Source organism: Periophthalmus magnuspinnatus, chromosome 15 (genome assembly GCF_009829125.3).
Source record: "Periophthalmus magnuspinnatus isolate fPerMag1 chromosome 15, fPerMag1.2.pri, whole genome shotgun sequence".
In the NCBI taxonomy this organism is placed as follows: Eukaryota; Metazoa; Chordata; class Actinopteri; order Gobiiformes; family Gobiidae; genus Periophthalmus; species Periophthalmus magnuspinnatus.
The window spans coordinates 24,047,501-24,068,573 of record NC_047140.1 but is presented as its reverse complement, the minus strand read 5'-3'; the positions used below and the strand labels follow the sequence as shown (position 1 = coordinate 24,068,573).

The 21,073-nt window shown below is 36.3% G+C and overlaps 2 protein-coding genes across 2 annotated transcripts; one reads left to right on the top strand and one right to left on the bottom strand.

The window, feature by feature from the left end:
* The first annotated feature begins 758 nt into the window (after positions 1-758).
* psap (prosaposin) lies at positions 759-8,453 on the top strand. The gene is made up of 14 exons (XM_033979903.2): positions 759-895; positions 2,739-2,872; positions 3,121-3,195; positions 3,290-3,415; positions 4,295-4,495; positions 4,569-4,712; positions 4,827-4,883; positions 5,623-5,775; positions 5,863-5,955; positions 6,169-6,352; positions 6,772-6,935; positions 7,007-7,087; positions 7,371-7,478; positions 7,803-8,453. The coding sequence occupies exons 1-14, from the start codon at positions 862-864 to the stop codon at positions 7,833-7,835; spliced, it is 1,587 nt and encodes a 528-aa protein (XP_033835794.1). The 5' UTR covers positions 759-861; the 3' UTR covers positions 7,836-8,453.
* Positions 8,454-9,061: 608 nt separating this feature from the next.
* Positions 9,062-17,225, bottom strand: slc29a3 (solute carrier family 29 member 3). The gene is made up of 7 exons (XM_033979909.2): positions 17,164-17,225; positions 13,772-14,188; positions 13,117-13,470; positions 12,394-12,476; positions 11,329-11,555; positions 10,682-10,848; positions 9,062-10,058 (listed from the first exon to the last, which is right to left on the bottom strand). Exons 3-7 carry the CDS (start codon positions 13,429-13,431, stop codon positions 9,441-9,443), a joined length of 1,410 nt encoding a protein of 469 aa, XP_033835800.1. The 5' UTR covers positions 13,432-13,470; positions 13,772-14,188; positions 17,164-17,225; the 3' UTR covers positions 9,062-9,440.
* Between the last annotated feature and the right edge of the window lie 3,848 nt (positions 17,226-21,073).

Here is a 21,073-nt window from a genome sequence, read left to right as displayed (position 1 = left end):
ATGCACTGGTCTGAGCTGGGATCGAAACACCACTCTTTTAACTGGTTAAGAATTGGGAAACAACAATTCATGGGATCCAGTGAAATGTACCTATATTAAATTCAAGTCTATGGTTGTTACCATATTTAGAGACCGAAGATGCCTTGACCAGTGTCAAGATAAGAAACTGAGCCCTTTACCTTGTGCTGCACTGGAATGTGTTGTAAATTTTAAAAAAAAACAAACAACGAAATTCACAAGATACATGGTGCACCTGGAACACCATCAAATGTACTTTAAATGTTGTTTCAACATATTACAATGTTGCAGAGACTGTTTCCTAATTATCTGACTCACACAAGGTTTATAAAATATTAAATACATTCATATATTTAAATATTTTTTAGCTTGATTAAATACATATATTTGTTTACATATTAGTAAAAGAAAATACCTGTGTAGTGTAGTTACTTTGAGGGAGAAGGTGAAAATTCTAATAAATTACTTAAATTTGCTCACTTTGCAGCATATAAATGCAACAGTATTCAGTATTCATACATGCAATCAAGCTTAAAATGCGTGTAACATCACTACACAGTTTAACAAGTAGACTATATAGTAACTTAAAGCCAAGCACTTAAATGTATTGCTCTTTGCCCCTATAACTGTCTATAAGTGATCAATTTTGCACGTGGTTTGAAGGTTGTCCTCTTGTTACTGGTGTTTGTCAGTTGTGCTGGTTCATATCCGAGTCACAGTCACATGTCTTGGATCAGCTGACTGAGACCTGATAAAGGCCCTTGAGCACTCAGTCTGCAGTACAACACTACTCTCTGAACAAGGCTGTTGTCTCTCCACTCATACGGCGTAAACAGCGGAGTCATGTTGCTTCTAACTCTGCTCTTCGTGTCTTCGGGTAAATATCAGCATTTTGTTTACGTACGTCTATGTTTTATACGATGTCAGTAAAGCAGTAGTGCCTTTACAGTAGTGCTTAGTCTACTGTACAACTAAGTGCGTTTCACAATAAAAACGCGGAAGCAGATAGCCTAGTTTAAAAAAAAATATTGTTTCGGAAGCGTTTGATACGCCTTTTTCCACCATAAATCAAGAGGTGGTTTTACAGTTCAGACTACGCTTTATTTCATTTAGATTTTTACATAAGCTGTCTTTTAATCACATTTGCACATTCTGTCCTGTGTGTTGTTGTGAGTGTTAGCATTAGCTTTAGCCATAGCCACTTGGTAGCTAACGGTAAACATGGCTACAAGTAATCAAAACTGTTTTTAATGTAAGATTTGTAACCGGAAACCTTTTTTTCTGTTATGTTTCTATATATCTCACCAGTTGGTTAAATACAAGTATCAAGGCATTGAGCTGCTAGCTAATATACACTAAATGGTCCAATTTATTGAATGCTGTCCTCAACCCTATAAGCCTTAAACATAAACGGGCTGTGTAGGTTGGCTACATATTAATAATATGTAAATGAATATACATGTTTTGGTTCCACATTTGTTCTAACGTTAAAGGCAATTTAAGTTCTGTATTTTATTCCTGTACTAACTCTTGTTCTAATGTGACTTTGAAAGTGAACAATGCCTTACTTTTGTACATTTCTGTCGTCAATTTTTGCAAACATAAGTTTCTATGCTATTTAGTTCCCATTTTACAAATTTTTTGATTTGAGTTCCTTTTTTCACATGACTGCACTTATCTTTCACTTCTTTATTGGTTTGATATCCTTCCCCATAACCGTTTTGTCCAAGTTTGTAGGTCTAGTGTCTGCTTTGTGACAGTGCTTAGTAAAATGAAAAAGAAACAAAAGTTTTGCACAAGAAGCCATGCACTGTAAAGTTTTAACTACAGTTCCTTAACATGTAGTCTGTGCTGAGGATGGCTTGTTGTGCTATCATGTGACTGTGTTGTAACTCCTTTGGAATGAATTATAATGACGTTTCATGCCACTCTAGTGGCTGAGTATTGTTTGTCAAGCATGATCTTAACTTACTCGTATAGGGTTTTATCTAAAAGCTTGCTGATATTCTACAAATGCTTGAAGTTTTTGTGAATTCCTGCGTTTATGGAGCTGACGGTTAGATAAGTGAAATATTTTACACATTCAGTCTTGACTTCAACATGGGAATGGATAATATGTCCAAAAATAAATGTTGGAACCTATTTTGGTTTTTACCATAATTTATGTAAAAGTTAATGTCTTTTATATTGCGTTGAAGACGTAACTGAAGTAATCTGCATCACAATATTATTTTATTAAAAATGATATCACAGCAATTGGATGATGGTTACATTTTATTATTATTATTTTTTTTTACCACCATATCAAACAGCCCTACTTCACAACACACAATTCAATATTATGTTATTATCCAATTTCATTCAAATATGATCTTATGTTTTTTGTATTGTTTTTAAAGTGCAACTCCATGAGCAAATGGTGTGATGTTTTATTGTATTAAGCATACAAAATTTAAGAGGCAAGGTGCAGCAGGATTAGCAGTGACAATTTGTAGAAAGCTATCAGTCTGATCAAAGTATTTTTTTTCCTCTGGCATAACTGGCTTATCAAGTAGTTTCAAATTGCAGAAATTCCTTAGTTTGTGAATTACTAATAGTCACAAGACGAGTGAGCATGTAGCAAGCAGAAAGTTGGTGTTAAACTATTGTCTTTTGTTTGGTCTCTAGACCTTTTGTATAATCTGACTCGAGTTCTGGATATATGCCTTGTTTGTTTACAGCTGTAGCTACTCCTCTGTTGGGAACAGAGCAGTGCGCCCGTGGCCCCCCCTACTGGTGTCAGAATGTAAAGACCGCCTCTCTCTGTGGAGCTGTGCCTCATTGTCAACAGAACGTATGGAATAAACCCCAGCTGGTACGACTCTAATCTGTTACAGCCCTGTTTTTTTTATTTTATTTTTTTTTTTTATTCAGTCAATCTGGTGATGCGCAACTGCACCTAATACACCTTGATAAAGCAACACTTTATTCAATAATAAAAAAAAAACTTGGTTACTAAGTCAGTCATCATTAATTATAATATTCAAATAATACCGTAACCCGAACACCAAACCCCTCACTACACCTTAATTGGCCTTTAATGTTTTAATCTTGCTCTTACAGAAAACTGTACCATGTGACTTGTGCAAAGAAGTTGCCATTGTGGTTGAGCAGATTTTGAAGGACAATGCCACAGAGGTAAAGACATATTAATTAATAAAAAAAAATCACATCTGCTTATTTTTATGAGACAAACTATGAAAATGACATACCTGTGTTTTTCTGTGTAAAGGGTGAGATTCTTGGATACCTGGAGAAAGCCTGCCAGCTCATCCCAGACGAGGGCTTGACTGCACAGTGCAAAGAGATAGTGGACAGCTACTACCCCATCCTGATTGGTATCATTACTGGAGAGCTGGTAAGCATAGATTGTCCATAAATTTCTCATTCAGTTGAACCTAATGTAATTTCATCCATGTTTAACAGCAGGGGAAAAATGGGAGCAAAATGCTTTATTGTCCTAGTAAAAAAAATAAAAAAATCTTGAAACTGTAGCAAATACTACTGCGTTTGAATACAGGCTATTCAACTGGAGAATCTTTCCAAAAATGTAAAAATTTATGATTATTTTTGGTCTAAAAGGCAGTGTTTAATTAATTAGGGCTAAACTACTACTGTATAAAATAAATGTAACTTCCTCATTGTGCATCATCTTGAAACTATTTGGAATATGCATTTAGTCCCAAGCCAATCTGCTCATTTTGTGAAAGAGAAGTGACACTGTGCAAAGTGCAGCAGCTGAATAAGAGCTATTGATGCAGAAGTGAGCCCTGGTAAAGGGAACAAAGTGCCTTCTGTGTGATTAAACCCTGTGACTGAGCACGTTTACATTAGTTCACAGGTTTATTTTCTGTCATTAAAGGGGATTGTTCAGCTGTGCTTGTTTGTCATATGTTGAAGTTTCTATCGTATTGTCTGGATTTGCATTCGTTCTCATTTCCCAAAAGCATCACTCACTCCCACTGAGATTAAAGGATTATAGTTGTTTTCTCAGCAGTTAAGTAATGAATAATGAGCTTTAGGAAACATGGTAAATAATTTGGTACATAAGGGGTGGGTGATATTGACAATAATGAAAGTCATCATCAGATTGCAGTGTATCACTTTATATTTAAAGTTACCACTGTCATAACTCTATTATGCTGCAAGGTTTTTAATATTTCCATATATTAAACTATTTTCTTAGATTTATATATTAAGACCACATATAGTTTGATGACTTGTTTTGTTGCTGTAGTCAGATCCCGGTGTGGTGTGTGGAGCGATGGGACTGTGCCGCTCTGAGGAAGCTGCTCTGGCCGAAGTACAGGCCAAAGAACGACTCCAGTCCAATGAAATCCCCCAAGTGGATCTGTCCCAAGCTGTTAGCCCATTGCTGCTCAATATACCCCAACTCCTCTACCCCCAGGAGAGCCCCAAAAAGGAAACGTCCAAACAGGTACAAAATATAGTAAAATTAACTCTGTGCTGTATTTGGTAAACTCTATGCTTATTCCATTCTTTTCCTACAGGATAATGACCTTGTTTGTGACGACTGCATCAAGTTTATCACAGATGCTCAAGCAGCAATCAAAAGCAACAGCTCGTATGTCGATAGTATGATTGCCAAAATCGAGCAACAGTGCGACCTTTTGGGACCTGGTCTATCTGATATGGTGAGCTTTTAATTTAACATAAGGAATAACACTAGTAAAATATAAACTAAGATAACATAAAAGGCATGTGTAAAATTCTAAGTTTTTAAAATATTTTTTTTTTTCTTATTGCAGTGCAAGCAGTACATCAGCCAGTATGCACCGCTTGTTGTTGAGCAGTTGCTGTCAATGGCAAGTCCTCCATTCCTCAGTCATCTTTTATCATCTCTGAATTTGGTTTCATTTGTTCAAAAGCCTCAATGCTATGACTTTGATCACAACCCAGTTTTTGTCATGAGTAATTTAATTCTATGCTAATTCAAACTTAACAGTTACTGGCTTGTGACCAGTTGAGTTATTTGTACAGTTTAACGTTCTTTTTCACCTGTTTTCTTCCACTCCACTTCTCCTTCTCTTTCATGTTTCTTGCTCTGTTTTCCTCTGCTCTGGGTTGTGTTTGCGTGCCCCCTCAAAGGAAAAGGTAGGTCTGTGTGTTTTAAGCCTGTAACCTCCTCTTAATTTCCTGCTTCTAGTGCTGGTCACTTGTGGTGTTACTTATCCAAGTGTAGACATGCATGTTAATGATGCAGTTGAAGTGAGCACTGTTTTATAACCTGCTATTACTATTACTACTACTACTCCTACCCCTACCAACATCTCCCACTACTAAACCATAACTCATGTTTGAATGTCTGTTAAACTAACCAAATTTTCATGTCTGAATATTTACTCATTGCGCAAGTTGGTGCATGTTAAAATGCTTGTCTAGTAAAACCCACGGCTGTGAACAAAATGGTTTATGTTAAGCTAATAGTTTGCTGCCTGTTGCATGGGTGGCAATGTAGTGAAATTTCATGTCAATCATATGTTGTCCATAAAGTTAAGTCTAGTTGAAACCTGTTCTAATAAATTGTTTTTGTTTTTTCTTTAGGATCCAAAAGAGCTCTGTTGCGACGCTGGTTTCTGCAGTTCTATGAAGAAGTCTGTCCCAATGTTGGGTCTGCTGCCTGCCATGACCAAACCTGCTGCTAAAAGTATCCCGGCTTTCAAGATGGTCCCTGCCACAAAAGTAGAGGGCAACAAGGTGAACTTTTAAAAATTATACAGAGTAATGTGATTTATAAAAAAAAAAAAAAGACCAATTTTATATTTAAACAAAAATGTGTTTCAGCGTATGATCAGAGTGCGTGATTCCCCAACATGTGCGATCTGTGAATTTGTGATGAAGCAGCTGGAGGCAATGCTGGAAGACGAGACAACAGAGGTGGGATACATAAATTTATATCGTAACCAAAAAAGATAATTTGCGCAATAGCAGTCGTTAATAGGGGTAAATACTTGATTTAACCAACTAACTTTTTTTTTTGCATATAATTGTTTTAACACTAAAATGGCTTTATGTAATTTAGAGGGGGGGGGGATACATTTTATTCCTGGATGTCTATGCATCAATGAATATAATTTGTTTTTGCTTCAGGAGGAGGTGATTCAGGCTGTAGAGAAGGTGTGCACAATGCTGCCCTCCTCTCTGACCGCACAGTGCCAGGACCTGATTGAGACGTACGGCAAAGCCATTATTGAACTCCTCGTGCAGCAGGCCGACCCCAAAACTGTCTGCACCGTTCTGGCACTCTGCTCCGGTTCCAGCGGCAAATATATTGGTATGTTTTACTTAACAGTTAAAATTGTGTGAAGAAAAATATTGGGTATAACTATATCTTGTGACCAGCTTTTTAAAATTGCAGTCTCATCTTCCTTTGACTTTACATAGTTTCATTTAGTCAAGTGGGTGATATAAAATGTATCACTATTTTGGAGCTGACAAATAAAATGGCTTTCAGTATTATTTTTCTGAACAATACCAACTTTAATCTTTTTCTCTTAACACAAAGTCAAAATTACTCACTGGCAGAGTATTTGCTATGGAAGTGCTGATCATTTACTATTGGAAATGAATGCATCTTGAGTAAATGCACATGTCTAGTTTTAACTAATAGATCTACAATACTACTAAACATGGTCTGACTATTAGAATTCCTGTAAGTCTTCAAAAATAATGAGATAGTTTTTCTCCTCTTAGCTGCTATCGATCAGACTCGTTTCAAGGTTGGGGGATACTGTGACGTGTGCAAACTGGCAGTGAACTACATCGATGGAATTTTGGAGCAGAATGCCACTGAGGCTCAGATTGAAGAGGCAGTGAAGAAGGTCTGCAATTTCCTGCCTGATTCTTTTCAGGACGAGGTCAGTCTTATTAGAGTCAAAGTACCACATTTTGCTTGTTCAGTTTTGTAACTTGAATGTCCCCTCAACAGTGTAACCAGCTGATCGAGCAGTATGAGCCAGTGCTTATCCAACTTCTGCTTCAAATGATGGATCCTGAGTTTGTGTGTATGGTAAGTGCTGTTCCGTGACACACCTGACGGCCAGTCAGAAAGCGTGTTGTCTATGTCTTGTGTACATGCACCTCAGCCAAAAAGTCATTTTGTGTCAAAGTGCTGCAGCTACAAGCACTGTGGTTGGTTAATCCATATGGATTTATACAAGTAATTAAAAACTGGAACTGCTAAAATTCAGCACAGAAATATCTGCATGCAAGACTTATGTTTATTGTCCTAGTAAATAAACACAAATTTTATTGTCTGCATGCCAAAATTTGTTTATCTGCACTTTTAACAGAAAGTGGGAGCCTGCCCTGAAGCTGTGAAGAGGCTGCTGGGAACAGAGCAGTGCAGCTGGGGACCCAAATTCTGGTGCCAGAGCATGGAGACGGCCACTCGCTGCAATGTAAGACATGACTTTTAAGCCATTTCCAAAAACTATTTTAGAATAACCCTTGACGGTAACAAAACGTTTTATTGTATTTACTTATTTGTAAAATGATGAATGATAGACTTTATTCTAAAGTAACAAGTGGAAGCAAAGTTTCTTTCAATATATACCGTTAATTATCTCAGTCATATTAACATGCATTAAAGCTATTAAATTGGTAGCCAGTTAAGAGTTACTTACAATAAACGTCTGTGATCATAAAACTGTATGATGGTTATAAAGCCTTTCATAACAAATCTCTTGTTTATTCCTGTAAAAACTCCTGTGTCTTTGTTTCAGGCTGTGGAGCACTGCAGACGTCACATGTGGTAGATGAAGTTGCCAAAAACTGACCTATATGTTGGGAATTTAAAAAAAAAAAAAAATACTGTAGCTGCTTTCCACTTTTAATTTGTCTTTTTTATTGAATTAAACATGTAAATTAACATGGGATATTTTTTAATTATGTCAGAGTGGAAAGGGACTAAATGTGTTTCCAGACAGATTTGAGAGCTGTGATTGTGGAACCAGAGGCCAAATGCTTCTTTCTGCAAAAATCTTCTGCTATGGCAACAAAACTTCACTGGATTGTTTTGTTTTTTGTTTTTGTTTCTGCAAGTTATAATGGCAAATGAATCTTGTTTTTGAGTGTATATAAAGAAATTAAATAGTTTTACTATGTGAAAGAGCACCTCACGTTGACTTTTGGAAGTTTGCAATTGCATTTTCTTTGGCAACATGGACTGTTCAGAAATGCATATGTTCAGTGTATAATGAAAGGCATTACAGTGACATTATAGGATTTCCAATTTGTCAAAGGGTCTGAAAATTTCTCATCTCATTGTTTGCACTGTTTTATAATCCTTTTAGTCAGGTCGAAACCATTTATTCTCCAAACCCTAAATCATCCATTATTCAACATACATTTTAACAATAAAGTGATCAAAGTTTAAATTGTGTGTGTGTGTGTGTTTTTTTTTTTTTCCCCCTCACTTTTAAACTTTATTTACTGTTAAGGTTGCAATTTGGATTACAGGAAGGAAACTGTAAACTGAATTTGAACAGGGGATATTGTACACACATCTGGTTTAAAAATGTGGGTGATACAAATTGTGTGGGTTTTTTTTTTTTTTTTTTTTTTTTGGAAGGGTTATATTCAGACATTGCAACTGATCAAAAATGTACTATAACTGTCAGATCCTGAAAAGTATAATTGGGCCTGGTTAGTAGTGGATGGTAAGATGACCATGTTGAGTAGTGGCTCTGCTTCATCCACCTTATCTCCCATTGTCAATGTACACTGGTGTATAAATGAGTGACTCTGGGACAAAACGGATGGAAATTGGGTCATGGCTACAACCTGGTGTGGTTACACAGTGTATATCTTGTAAATGCACTGTACTGACCAAAAAGTACAGAAATGATACCTTTTGTGTGGAAGATTACACTGCAAGCTTCTTTTCACTCTGAGGCAACTTTTTTTTTTGGTTTAGCTTTGCAGTTCAGTATATTCCCCACTGTTGGTTACAATGTTACTTGACTCCAAACAAGTACTGTACTTTATTTGGCACTGATAAGTTTATTGCAGAATGGAGACCAATTACAAATCTTAATTCATTTTTTTTTCACATTTACCATAACACTTCTAAAAATAGAAGTACAACGTGAGATCAAATGCATGAAGGTCAAAATGAAATCACAATTTGACTGACATGCTGATCCATGTAAACATGTACACAATTACATTACTAATGCTTCTTGATCAGTAGCACCTATAGCACTATCGGTACCTTAAAATCAACATCTGTGGTCATAACAGTAGCTAAAGTTTTACCAGTTCACTTAAGTTGGTGAGTCTATTTGGTTCAACAATGTTTAGCTATGCCACATTACAAATCCGAACAGTGCATTGTGCACTGTATCTGAATAAAGATGTATTCAGATAGAGTGCACAATGAGTACAGAGAAGGCAGATCCAACTGCCAGTCCCAATGCTAGAAAGAATGACATTACAACTCCAGTGGCTTCTGCCAAGTCTCGTGACACAACTTTTGGCCCATATATCATTGGCAGAGTACCAAGGTAGCCATTGGAAAGTCCTAGGAGGCAGTTAAAGGCTATGGGGAATGCGTCATGTGTGAATAACACTGAGTGGAGGTAGTCCCTTGGCTGATAGTTACAAAACATTAAGAGTGGTACCAAAACTGAGCGACATAGGACAAGAGCAGGCAAAACCCGACTGGTGGGTCCTGGTACCTGTAGCCAAGCTGTCGCCTGTCTGCCACAAAAGTCTGCTGCGTTGTAGAGGAAGAAACTGGTGAGAGGCGTGAAGTATGTGGTGGTCCAGGGGCTGCCACTGTCCTTGTTGACAGACTGGATCCCAGAGGACACTGCAGGGAAGACCGTGATGGAGATGCAGAAGACATAGAAGACAGACAGACCGAGGACCCAAGTCTTTCTGAGAATGGGCTGCAGAGGTGGGGTAGATACTTTGGCTCTGCTCCCCGTCTCATTGATCACAACTGAATTGGAGCATTCTGCGGTCAACAGTAGTGTCTAATAAAAAGAGATAAGGAAAACAATGTTATTTATTAATACCCTGCTACTGTGTTTGTTTTTCCATTTAGGTGTAAAATTTTTTCACCACAGCTAAGAACCTGCCTCTTTTGGTCTTTTTGTCTCGTGTCTTTTTGCTTGAATTATTGTTGACAAATACTTGAAAAATACATGCCTTGTAAATTGCAGCCATGCCATCTAGTGGTTGGTTTTAAAACAGGTAGAAAAGTTATAACTATTGAACAACAGTATTATCAATGGCGCTGGGAAATGGGAAAAATAAATAACAATTCTTTCCCCTAAATTGATTGACAATTGACAATTTTGATTTGATAATTTTTCTAAAAACATATAAAAATGGTATTTGATATTCTTTCAAGCATAAAGAGATAGGTTTTTAAATTCAGTGCCACTTAACTTTAACTTCCTTCAAAGTTAGAATTCTTTTACTGACTGACTGTCGACCTCTCAATTAAAAAGCCACAAGCTGATCACTGATGATTAGAAATGATTGGATCTTGATTTGATTAAAATTTGATTAGTTGCACAGCCCCAATTATGAACTCTTGTTTAACTTGATTAATTTAATTGACTATTCAATTTTAGCCAGTCCTTTGTCACACTGACCTTGAATATTCCAGTCTGGGCAGCAGAAGGTACGTGGCGATGCAGAGGAGGATGAAGACGTCTGCTGTCAGAAAGTAAGCCAGGGCACTGTCAGTCACATCTTTTGCAGCTGCGAGGTCGATGATCGACGCAAGAGCACTCACAGTTCCTCCCATGGCCTGGCCTGAAACAGCACACACTCAGTGGTCAATGTAGAGCACTAGAAAGAAAATGGGTTATCCTGCATTGTGTGAGAAACACTTTTAAATTATTATGATTTCAAAACTTGTTTCTTTGCTTTTTCACTATTTTACCTGGAATTCAATTGAGAATGACTTATTAACAACTACATTTTAACTACAATCTATGGATGTGACCATTATTGTCCCTCAAAGCGAAACAAAATCCTGTTGCACAGTTTGTATTAAGTCAATTGATAAAATGAACCATTATGGTCATAATCACTTCTTGTACTTTTTTCATGTGTGCCTAAACCATGGATTGTCTCCATGTGTTTCAGACTTTCACTGGAAAAAAAAAAGCTTCAGAGTGATGAAAATCTAGCACCATTGCAACAGACATGATCAACTCAAAATGAAATATTGTATCTTTCAATGGTCCTCAATAAACAGGCTGTGAACCATCAATACTTTTGTGTGTGTACCTGAGATGAGAGCCTGGGAGATCCTCATGGGAAAGTGCCCTGTGATGCCGAATACGCTGCCAGTGAATAGGTTTGAGGCTCCGCTGACAATGGCCACACTCACTAAAGTTCCCACAAAGAACTCTGTGGTGCAGTTGGATGTGTCCACCTTCACTAGGATAGTGGTCACTACAAAGATCACCAGGATCACAATCAGGGAGGACAGTATACGCGCTTTTGGAGACAACCTGTTCAAGAAAAAAATAGTAAAACTTAAGGATTCAAAAATAAAATGTTTATATATACGTTTATATTTTCATGACAACTGAAATGCACAACTAACATTGGGAGTTTTGCTTTTGAGTTTTCCATAAACTAAAAGCAGCAAATTGGGAATATGCTACCGTTCTGTACATGGATCTACTGTTGTGCAGGTACATGGATCTTAATGAATCTTAATCCCGGTTCTGCAGATTATCAATCTCAAGTGGACGGGTTCCAATCAGCTGTTTTTCAACAAGCAGAGGCACCGGCCACCTCCTGACAGCCAGAGGAGAGTGCAGTGTTCCAAGATGCAGAACCTCTTTTGGTCAGTCATCACTCCCCTATAAAGCCATAAGCCTCAGGAACACCTCTCACTTGAATTCATAGCATGTACATGATTTACTGGATGAATGATGCCATTAATATACATTGTGTTTTATTGGCATGTAGGCCGTTTATGACATCAGGCTGTCCAGGGGCTGAAGGTGGAAATTTGCTATTTTGCTATAATCTGACACAAACATATTAGCTCTATGTGTAGGTCAATATTTTTGAGTGCATTGTCCCTGATAAATAAACTAAACAAATGGGTACAATAAACTGTTTCAATACTACTGAAAAAATATATAGATTACATATAATTAAAATACTGAAATAAATTATTACAAGATAGATGTGCTTTGTAAACATGGGTAAAAATTAACAGAAAGTCCAGATGAAACTCAAAAAGATCTAATTAAGGAAAGTCACATTGTGAACGCTTGGATACAACAAAAGGGTCATTGTAACAAACTCAATAATGTTATCGTGAGAAAAACCAACCTGTTAACAAGGACATAGTTGAGTATCAAACACAGCACAGAGGGCACAGTGGAGGTGATGGCCAAATAACTTTCAAAATAGTCCTGAAACGGAAGCAAAAACAAGATTTTACACAAGCTTTGCACTTCATAGTTACACTTTTTACAAGCTCAGAAAAAGGAAGCGAAAGGGCAGTGTGATTAGCAGAAGTCATGCATTCCTTTATGTAGCATCTGCAAAGAATGTAAGGGACCATGACCATTTGTCCACTTCTGATAGATGACATTAGTTATACTATACATGCTCACAAATAACACAAATGCATTGCTAGCCTAGGCTTGAAAGAGACATTATGTTCAGACATGCAGGAGTAAGTGGACATTCACATAAACATAAAGACAGCATATTTAGTTCAAAGGAAAAACAATTTTAGGATACAATCTGCAGATGATTGTTCTGACTTGTGAAAGTATTTTTGACACATGTAATGAGACTACTAATTTAGACTTCTCATGGTTTATATGAAATTACTGGTTTATATAGTATATTGTATTATACTATTGTTCTATTTATGTATTGATTACAATCACCTTCTCTGGAATTTATTAAAGCATGACAGAACTCAGAGCCTGTCAGTGCAAGTTGAATAAGTAGGTGGTGTACCCTTGAACTGGGGTTATAAATAGTATTTATGTAATTATTTATCCCTATATTACTATGGTCATTTGTATCGATCACACTTACGCTGAGTTCGGACCGCTCCTCGTCTGGTTTGTTGGGAAAGCTGTGGTTACTGAGTTTGTAGAGCCAGTAGTGTTTCGCTGTTATAAAGAAGTTCCAGGGCAACAAGGAGCCAATGCCCATTAGGAAGAAGATAATGTAGACTAAATTATAGGAGTCTTTGGGGCTGTAGTGTACAGGTAGAGGGACAGGGGAGTGATTGGGCAGCAGAGACGCAGTTAAACTTTGGTCTGTATTTTCCTCTGAAGAGTCATTGTCCACCAAAGCAGAGGGGACATAGGCCGAGTTTAGACTTGGTACTGGTTCTGTAGCCTCCATTTTAGAAGCAAAATGATTGGTACTATGTTGAGGGAAAACCTTTTAAAAGAGAATACAAGTTATAAGAATATGTCAGTTTACATCATTACTGTGTAGTGTTTGAACTATTTTGGACATATATATATATTTTTTTTTATATATATATATATTATGACAGTGACAATGGTTATCGTATCTGAAAAATAAAAGATCACAAAACCACCAAAAATATACCTCAACAAGAAAAAAAAGTCAATGCCCATAAAAATACTGTTATGGTCAAATTATTTGTAATGAGAAAATTTTACCTGTGCAGTTCTCGGTTAATGTTTACAATGATTACAAAGTAAGCAGAACTTACCTGTTCTCATATAAAATAGAAAGTAGGGCTGGGCGATTTTGCCTAAAAATAAAATTGTCAATGTTCTGTAAACTACAGAAAATTGTCAAAACTAAAATGATTGTATTCGGAAGAGATCATGTTTAACCCATTGGCCACTCGGCTAAATCGTCTATGAATGAGATAAAACAAAGCAGTCAGCACATGGCCCTGTGCTAAACTCTGCTCCCTGTGACTGTAGTGAGGAGCATCTTTTGCATTTTCAATGCAATTTTCAATGTAAAAAAAGAGGGGAAAAAATAAAAATCTATTTTCTTCCAAATAAATCGATTTGAACTTCAAATTTGATTTATCAATTTATTTATTTATTTATTTTTTTGCCCAGCCCTAGTAGAAACTTGTCCGTTTTCAAGCCATAGTATTCATTGGGACATCAGTCTGAAAAAGGAAAAAAACAAGTCTATTTAATTAAAATAAACACTGACTTAACACTGACTTGTAACATGACCTACGTGCAACATTTCACACCAAAACAGTAAAACCATTTTATTGATATAGATTGCAGAACAGAAGCAAGAAACATCACAACATAGTAGTATATTGCTCTATGATTTATTTACATTGCATGGATGGTCACGTCATATCACTTTATTGTTTATTTATTGCATTTTATTGTGTTCAGCTATTGTAAATTCTAAAGAGGAAATATGTGATGCTTTTAATACCTGCATTTTATATCTGCAGGTGATGTTTTGGATAATAACGGTGATCCTTCTGATCTTGATTATGTTGAATCTGAACCTCTGGCAGATAGCAGGCAGATTTTCTCTTCAAGACCTTTCACTTAAATGGAGGTCTTAAATGCACTGCGGTCCTTAGACTCAAAGAAGTCCACAGGAGCTGATGACCTTGATTAACATTTTCTTTTACTAGCTGCCCTGTATTTAATTCAACACCTATAACATATTTTTAATTTATCAATTCAGATGGCAGTTATACCAGAATTATAGAAAACGGCACATGTTTTGCCTTTACATAAAAAGGTAGGACAACTAAAATGTAGGCTAAATAATTTCCAGCCAATATCTAGTTTGTTTGCATTCACCAGCGGGCAAAGAAACCTGTGATTTATCCTCAAGCACTCCATTTTCAATCAAATTAGCAATTAATATGACCCTTACATTTTCCTTAAATCGTTTACTGTCAATTTAAGTTTTATTGTGTTTGCCTATTTCTAGCAATTACTCTTTTGTACATCAAGTTAAAAACTCCTCAGATGAAGACTCAAAAAAGTCAGAAATGTTCACCATTTCTCTCCAATCAAACACCCAAGTCAGTCAGAAATCAGTGCAAGATAAAGTGCAGACGGTGACACAGATGCAAAGACAGATAGGCAAAGGCAAAAGGGCAAAGCCTCTGTGCGTAACTGGGACCCCAGTCTGTAGACGAGGGGTGCACATAGGTCAAACACTTTACTCAGCTTGTCTTACTGAGGTACGGCTCACTCCCTCACTGTCAACACACACAACAAACAAAAGTGCTCTTCCCGCCTTTGGCCCACAAAGGAAGACGCACCCAAAGGATCTCCCGCAGGGAAAACACACCAAAAAAGCAATGCAGGAGGATGTTCCTGCACTCACAGAACTAAGTCACATTATGCACGCTCAAACACCAAACAAAAGAACAAAAGAAGATCCATAAAAATTAAAAATAATACATTTGTCTCAAAGTCCCCTAACATGAGCCCCCAACCTGTCATAACCTGGCTCTAAAATGTGATCTAAAAATACACATAACAATAGTTGCCAATTAAATTAGTATTTGTTTACAAAATGTATTAATACTTTAAGGTAGTTTAATGAGGTGCAGAAATGTCAGCCTGTAGGTGCAGGATAGTCTGTTGTAGGATGCGAGATTAAATTAGAGAAAAATAAACTAAATGGTGCCAGCGCTCAGGTGCAGGGTTGGGAGTTGAGTGAGCCAGCACGAGCTAGTGGCTGTAGGCCATTCTTAAACAGGTGCTGCTCAGGGCCTTGACTTAAAACTGCAGCAAAATTTTAATAAAACCCCAAATTTCCCCCAAAATCTGTAATTATAATTGAATGCAAATAAAATGGAAAAAAAAAAGAAAATATTTTTTTTCTTACAAAACATTTAAGTAATGCACAAGCTACAAATCTTTATAAACTCAATAGTACATTTAGGCGGTTGATTTAAAGAGTCATCGCCTATAAATCTTGGGTTTTGGCTTGATGAAAACTTATCCTTTAAAATACATCTCTCAGTATTATGTAATTGTTTAAAATCTAAATTATAATTTTATTACAGAAACAAACATTGAATTACAGAAATTAAATTATTCAAGCAAATTTTCTTTCTGTACTGGATTATAGAGATATAATTTACAGGCAGACTTCAGCCTCTACTTTGAAACCCTCACTCAGCCCTTCATTTCATTAAATTAAATTAAAATTAAAAACCCATCACTGTACACTCTATGGAAAAGTAGGTTGGCCATGGCCATCTGTTCAAAGAAAACAACACTGTATAAAATTTATTTATGGAGGGATTACTTGATAGACTTCCAGAATATGCCACTTGTTTGTTGAACATTGAGACGGGAATTTCTAATACAAGATCTCATGATTGTATAAGTCTAAAGACTGGCTGCTCCAGACCTGACATGTGGAAAAAAGCTTTTGGTTATAAGGGCATGCAAAACTGGATATTCAGGTGCCACAAATACAATTTAATAATCCGGTGATAAACATTTATAACTTTAAATGTTTTAAATTGACTTTAGTACTTATTTGTTTTGTTTATATTTTTCTGTATTTGAACAGGGCACCTATGAAAAGAAGACTCTGAGACCTCCCTATTGGCTTTCCCTGTATAAATAAAGACAAATATCCATCAACACAAATGTACATGTATGTTTAAAGAAAGTCATGAGGTTTCACCACCTTCAAAGACAATACAGAGCAATAACCTTAAACATTTAAGAGGTACAAAGGATGACTGTCATGCCAAGTCTCCTCCGGTACTAGACCATCATGTGTGTAACTAATGAGGAACAGTGTTCACATGATGCTGACCCAAGAAAAAACATCTTAACCTCAAACTTTCCTAAGAGCAATCCCCACTTCAGCAACTTTACTTCTGTTTTATTTCTGTGCCCTTATCTTCGTATTGTAATCGTTTTAAAAGGCAAATTAATTCATAAAGTGCAAGATTTTAATCAACCTTATTCCGTATTAGCATTGTAAAATAAAATAGCAACATTTGTGTGTATATACCATAAATGTTTAGGTCAAAACATTAGCATTAGGCTAGCTAAAGAGATGTTATGATAGCAATTTACCGCACAAAATAAACACAGACCATAATAATGATAAAATCGTTGCATACTTTACCGATACAAAGGCCTCGCTGTAAAAGACACTTGTGAAGAGAGACAGTGACTAGAAAAAACTCATTTCCCAGCGAAACGAATCGAGCAAATGCAGCAGCGTCCACGTCAACAAACCCACTTCCGGTATATCACCTTCAAAATAAAACATCCCATGTTCATAAAATACAACTTCCTTTACTCTTCAAAATAAAGCAGAAGAAAGATGGTCGTCATTTTGTGACGAGGTTTCTTTTTTCTATTTTTGTTTAATTACTTAGTCACGCTCCAGGTCTAGTAGTTCATTAAATCATTTGTTTTTAGTAGGCAAATGAAAATGTATAGCTCTTATTTTGATGTATTATTTTTTCTTTGTATTGTATTTTTCTACCTTGGAAGTAGATCTTTCTCAGTCATAGGGACTTCAACACGTGAAACTACATTTACTCTTTTTGTTTCATGACTTCATTATTATTATTATTATTATTATTATTATTATTATTATTATTATTATTATTATTATTATTATTAGTAGTAGTAGTAGTAGTAGTAGTAGTAGTAGTAGTAGTAGTAGCAGTAGTAGTAGTAGCAGTAGTAGTAATAGTAGTAGTAGTAGCAGCAGTAGTAGCAGTAGGAGGAGGAGGAGGAGGAGCAGCAGTAATAATAGTTTTTTTTGTTTTGTTTATTGTAATTCTTCATCTTTGCAGCAGGTGTCACTGTTGATCTTTCTAAATCAACAGATGACACTCGCATACATTTTAGTATTGGACAGTAATTGCATTGAGACAGCATAGCTATTTACATTAAAATATTATAACCATATTTTCCATTGAAGGTAGAATACATGTAGGGTTTAATTAAAGGTCTTTATGTTTTAGCATCAGGACCACTAACTAGTCCTAATGGAGTTAAACATCCATTGACTATCTTTTAAAATAAACTTTAAAAAGATACTTAAACTTGTGCTTGTGTATTCTGTCTTTAATGAAGCATGCGGTACAGAGGTGAGTTAGGGTGAAAGTGTAGTCATTTCTGTTCATTATAAAAGGCTCAGTGAACTCAGCACTGAGGGGTGACACATGGGTCTGTAATTAGCACAGCACCTATAATGAAACAGGTGCAGGTGAAAGGGTTGTCTGTCATTAGAACCACACTACACTGCACACCTATATGTCCTCAAATACAAGTCAAACACAAATACATGGCTCATCTAACTCCACACAGCTTTGAAACATTTACATTTCAGTAACTATCCAAGAGGGAAGATGGTTTTGCAAAGGTGTGCCATGTTACTTTTCTGCTGGGGGCCACCCGCTTGTCTCCATGGAGATGTTATTGCTTTGTGTTGACAGTGTTCCACATATGGCATTAAACTATCACCATAGAGACAAGCAGGCCTAGTTAAAGGTCAGATCTATGGAGAAGTGATCTCACAGTGAGAATGCAAGTTTTGCTTTGTTTTTTTCAGCAATACGCCAGTAATTAAACATATGCAAAATTGGTACATTTAATGGCATACTGTGCAAAACAATAACATCATGAAGAAAAGTAAGTGATAGATCTGGCGCCCGCCAGAACATGGTGCATCTTTAACTTTCCAAATGCAATCTCAACTCAAGACTGAGAACTAAAATTAAAACTGAGAGATAGTTTAGGTTAGATTGGCTTTACTGCACTGATTTTTTTGTGTGTCATATTTCATTAGATTTTGTGCATAATAGCTCATTGCTATGGTGAGTAATGCCAGAAATATCGTCATTTTACTGGCTTACCTAGCACTTTCTGTCAAAACAAATTCTAATTAGGCTAACATTTGCATAACACAGAACACAAGACACACATTCTGCTAAGAAATATAATTTATTGCATAAAAATTATATTTAGTTACAGGTAAGAAGGCTGGACATTTATTTACAATTAGTATCATACAGAGATAAAATAATGTCAATGTTTTGTTGTCATTTTCGGGGTTTTTTTGCGAAAGTGTCTCCTCAAACAAAGGCTACATTATTTTCTTTGAAGGGAGAGAGTTGTGAGCTTGCTCCATCCAGGTCCAAAATATCCAAGCTACCTGGCTCGTGCCAAAGTCTTTAGGGTCCATAGAGATCAGCAGTGTTCATATAGTCACAACATGTTATATATATCATTGTCCTCATTCAGTAGTAGCTTCCTTATAAAGTTGACAACCCCATTTTTCACATCCAGGTGGGACACTTCCACAACATATTATGGCCACAACGTTTGAATCTTCAGCCCACCGTTTTAGGGTACAAAATAAAAACCCTGTCAATGTTTTGAAAAAATAGAATCACTTTTGCAGGAAACAAAAGAAGTCAAATGCTTTTTCTTTTCCTTTGCACTTTTGCATAGCACTTACAAAGAGAAATGACAGATCTGTGGCCTGCGCACTCTACGATATTGTGCACGTACTCTGCCCACTCACACTGTTCTCATTCATACTTAGTTCATTCATACAAAACAGTGACTCAAAATCACTGCTAAAAGGAGGGATACTGCCTTTGTTTTGGTATTGTGTTTTTTCTAAGTTATTAACACTTTTTTGCTTTAAGAAATAAACCAAACAAAAAATGATGAAGATTTTGAGAAATGAATCCTTGATTATGAAAATAAAAAGCAAGTAGCTCATGGTGCCTGGCGATAACACACACAGGTGGCAAAAGATTAACAATATGGTAGCAAACGGTGCAAACAATTAGATATAATTATACAAAATAAAACATAAAAGTTGTGACAATTTTTTGGTCTTTTCTCTTTTGTTGACCCAAGGCATTTACCAACAGTGAAAAGGAAACATTACAAATAAAATACAGACTTTTCGTATGTACCACCTCTATGTTTGACAGATGACATCATATAATTTGAATATATTAGCATAAAAAACAAATACATATGGTTTCAATATAATGTGCAGCGACTATAACTTTTCCATTTGGCCTGTTCTACTATAGACTAAACTCATAACAGCAGCTCAGTAGCCTAAACAAGCACAAATGATACATGGGCCTATGCATTCATACCGGCATCAACAAAAGAAAAGAAACAATCCACAAATATGGATAATAACATAAAGGGCGTTCCCCACAGGAAACTTTTAAAGGGGGGAACCAAGAATGTTGGCAGCACTTTATAATAACTTCACTATTTAAAGCCTTAATAAAGCATGATGCTGTAGAAAATTCCAGACAAAGCAATAACATCTATGTGCAGGCAAGCAGGTCCATCAGAAAAGTTACATACTGCACCTTTTAGTATGATTCAGGCTTGGTAATCACTCAGTAAAGGGGTTGGAGTTACAATTAGGGTATCATTTAAGTAGTATTCATTTGTTCATTACCAAGTCTTTCTTCATGCTTTATTGTGGCTAATTAAGGTGCAGTTATTATAAAGTGGTATCAAAAAGAGATCAGATGTGTGTTGGAGAAATGTGAGAGAGGAGAGAGAAAGACACCCCTGTTACTCCAAATGATACGGCAAGGCTTTTGAGGCATTTGTTGGTACAATACAAAGAGTCATTTAGCTGTGTAGTTGTCCGCCAATAATTCCATAGAAAAATCTTCAAAACACAACCTCCCACTGAAAAGCAGCCTTTTTTATCCATGCCCAAAGAAATGTGCTCTAAACTGTAGGTCCTCAAGTGAGTCGTCAGAAGTGTAAGTAGATGGAGTAGAAATTATAGCTCAAGTAACCATGAGCCAATTAACCACTTGTGTGTGTTGCCTGAGGAATTTGAGTATGTCTACCGCACCCATAGAGGGACAAAAAGGTTTGACTAAATGCAAAACGCCTGTTGGAAGTGAAATGGTTCGTGCACTACATGCTGCTACAGAAAATATGCCATTTTGAATTTACCTCGATGTTCAGTGTGATTCTTGGGAAATTTTGTTTGTATTTCTGCCTAAGCCACTTATTTACAA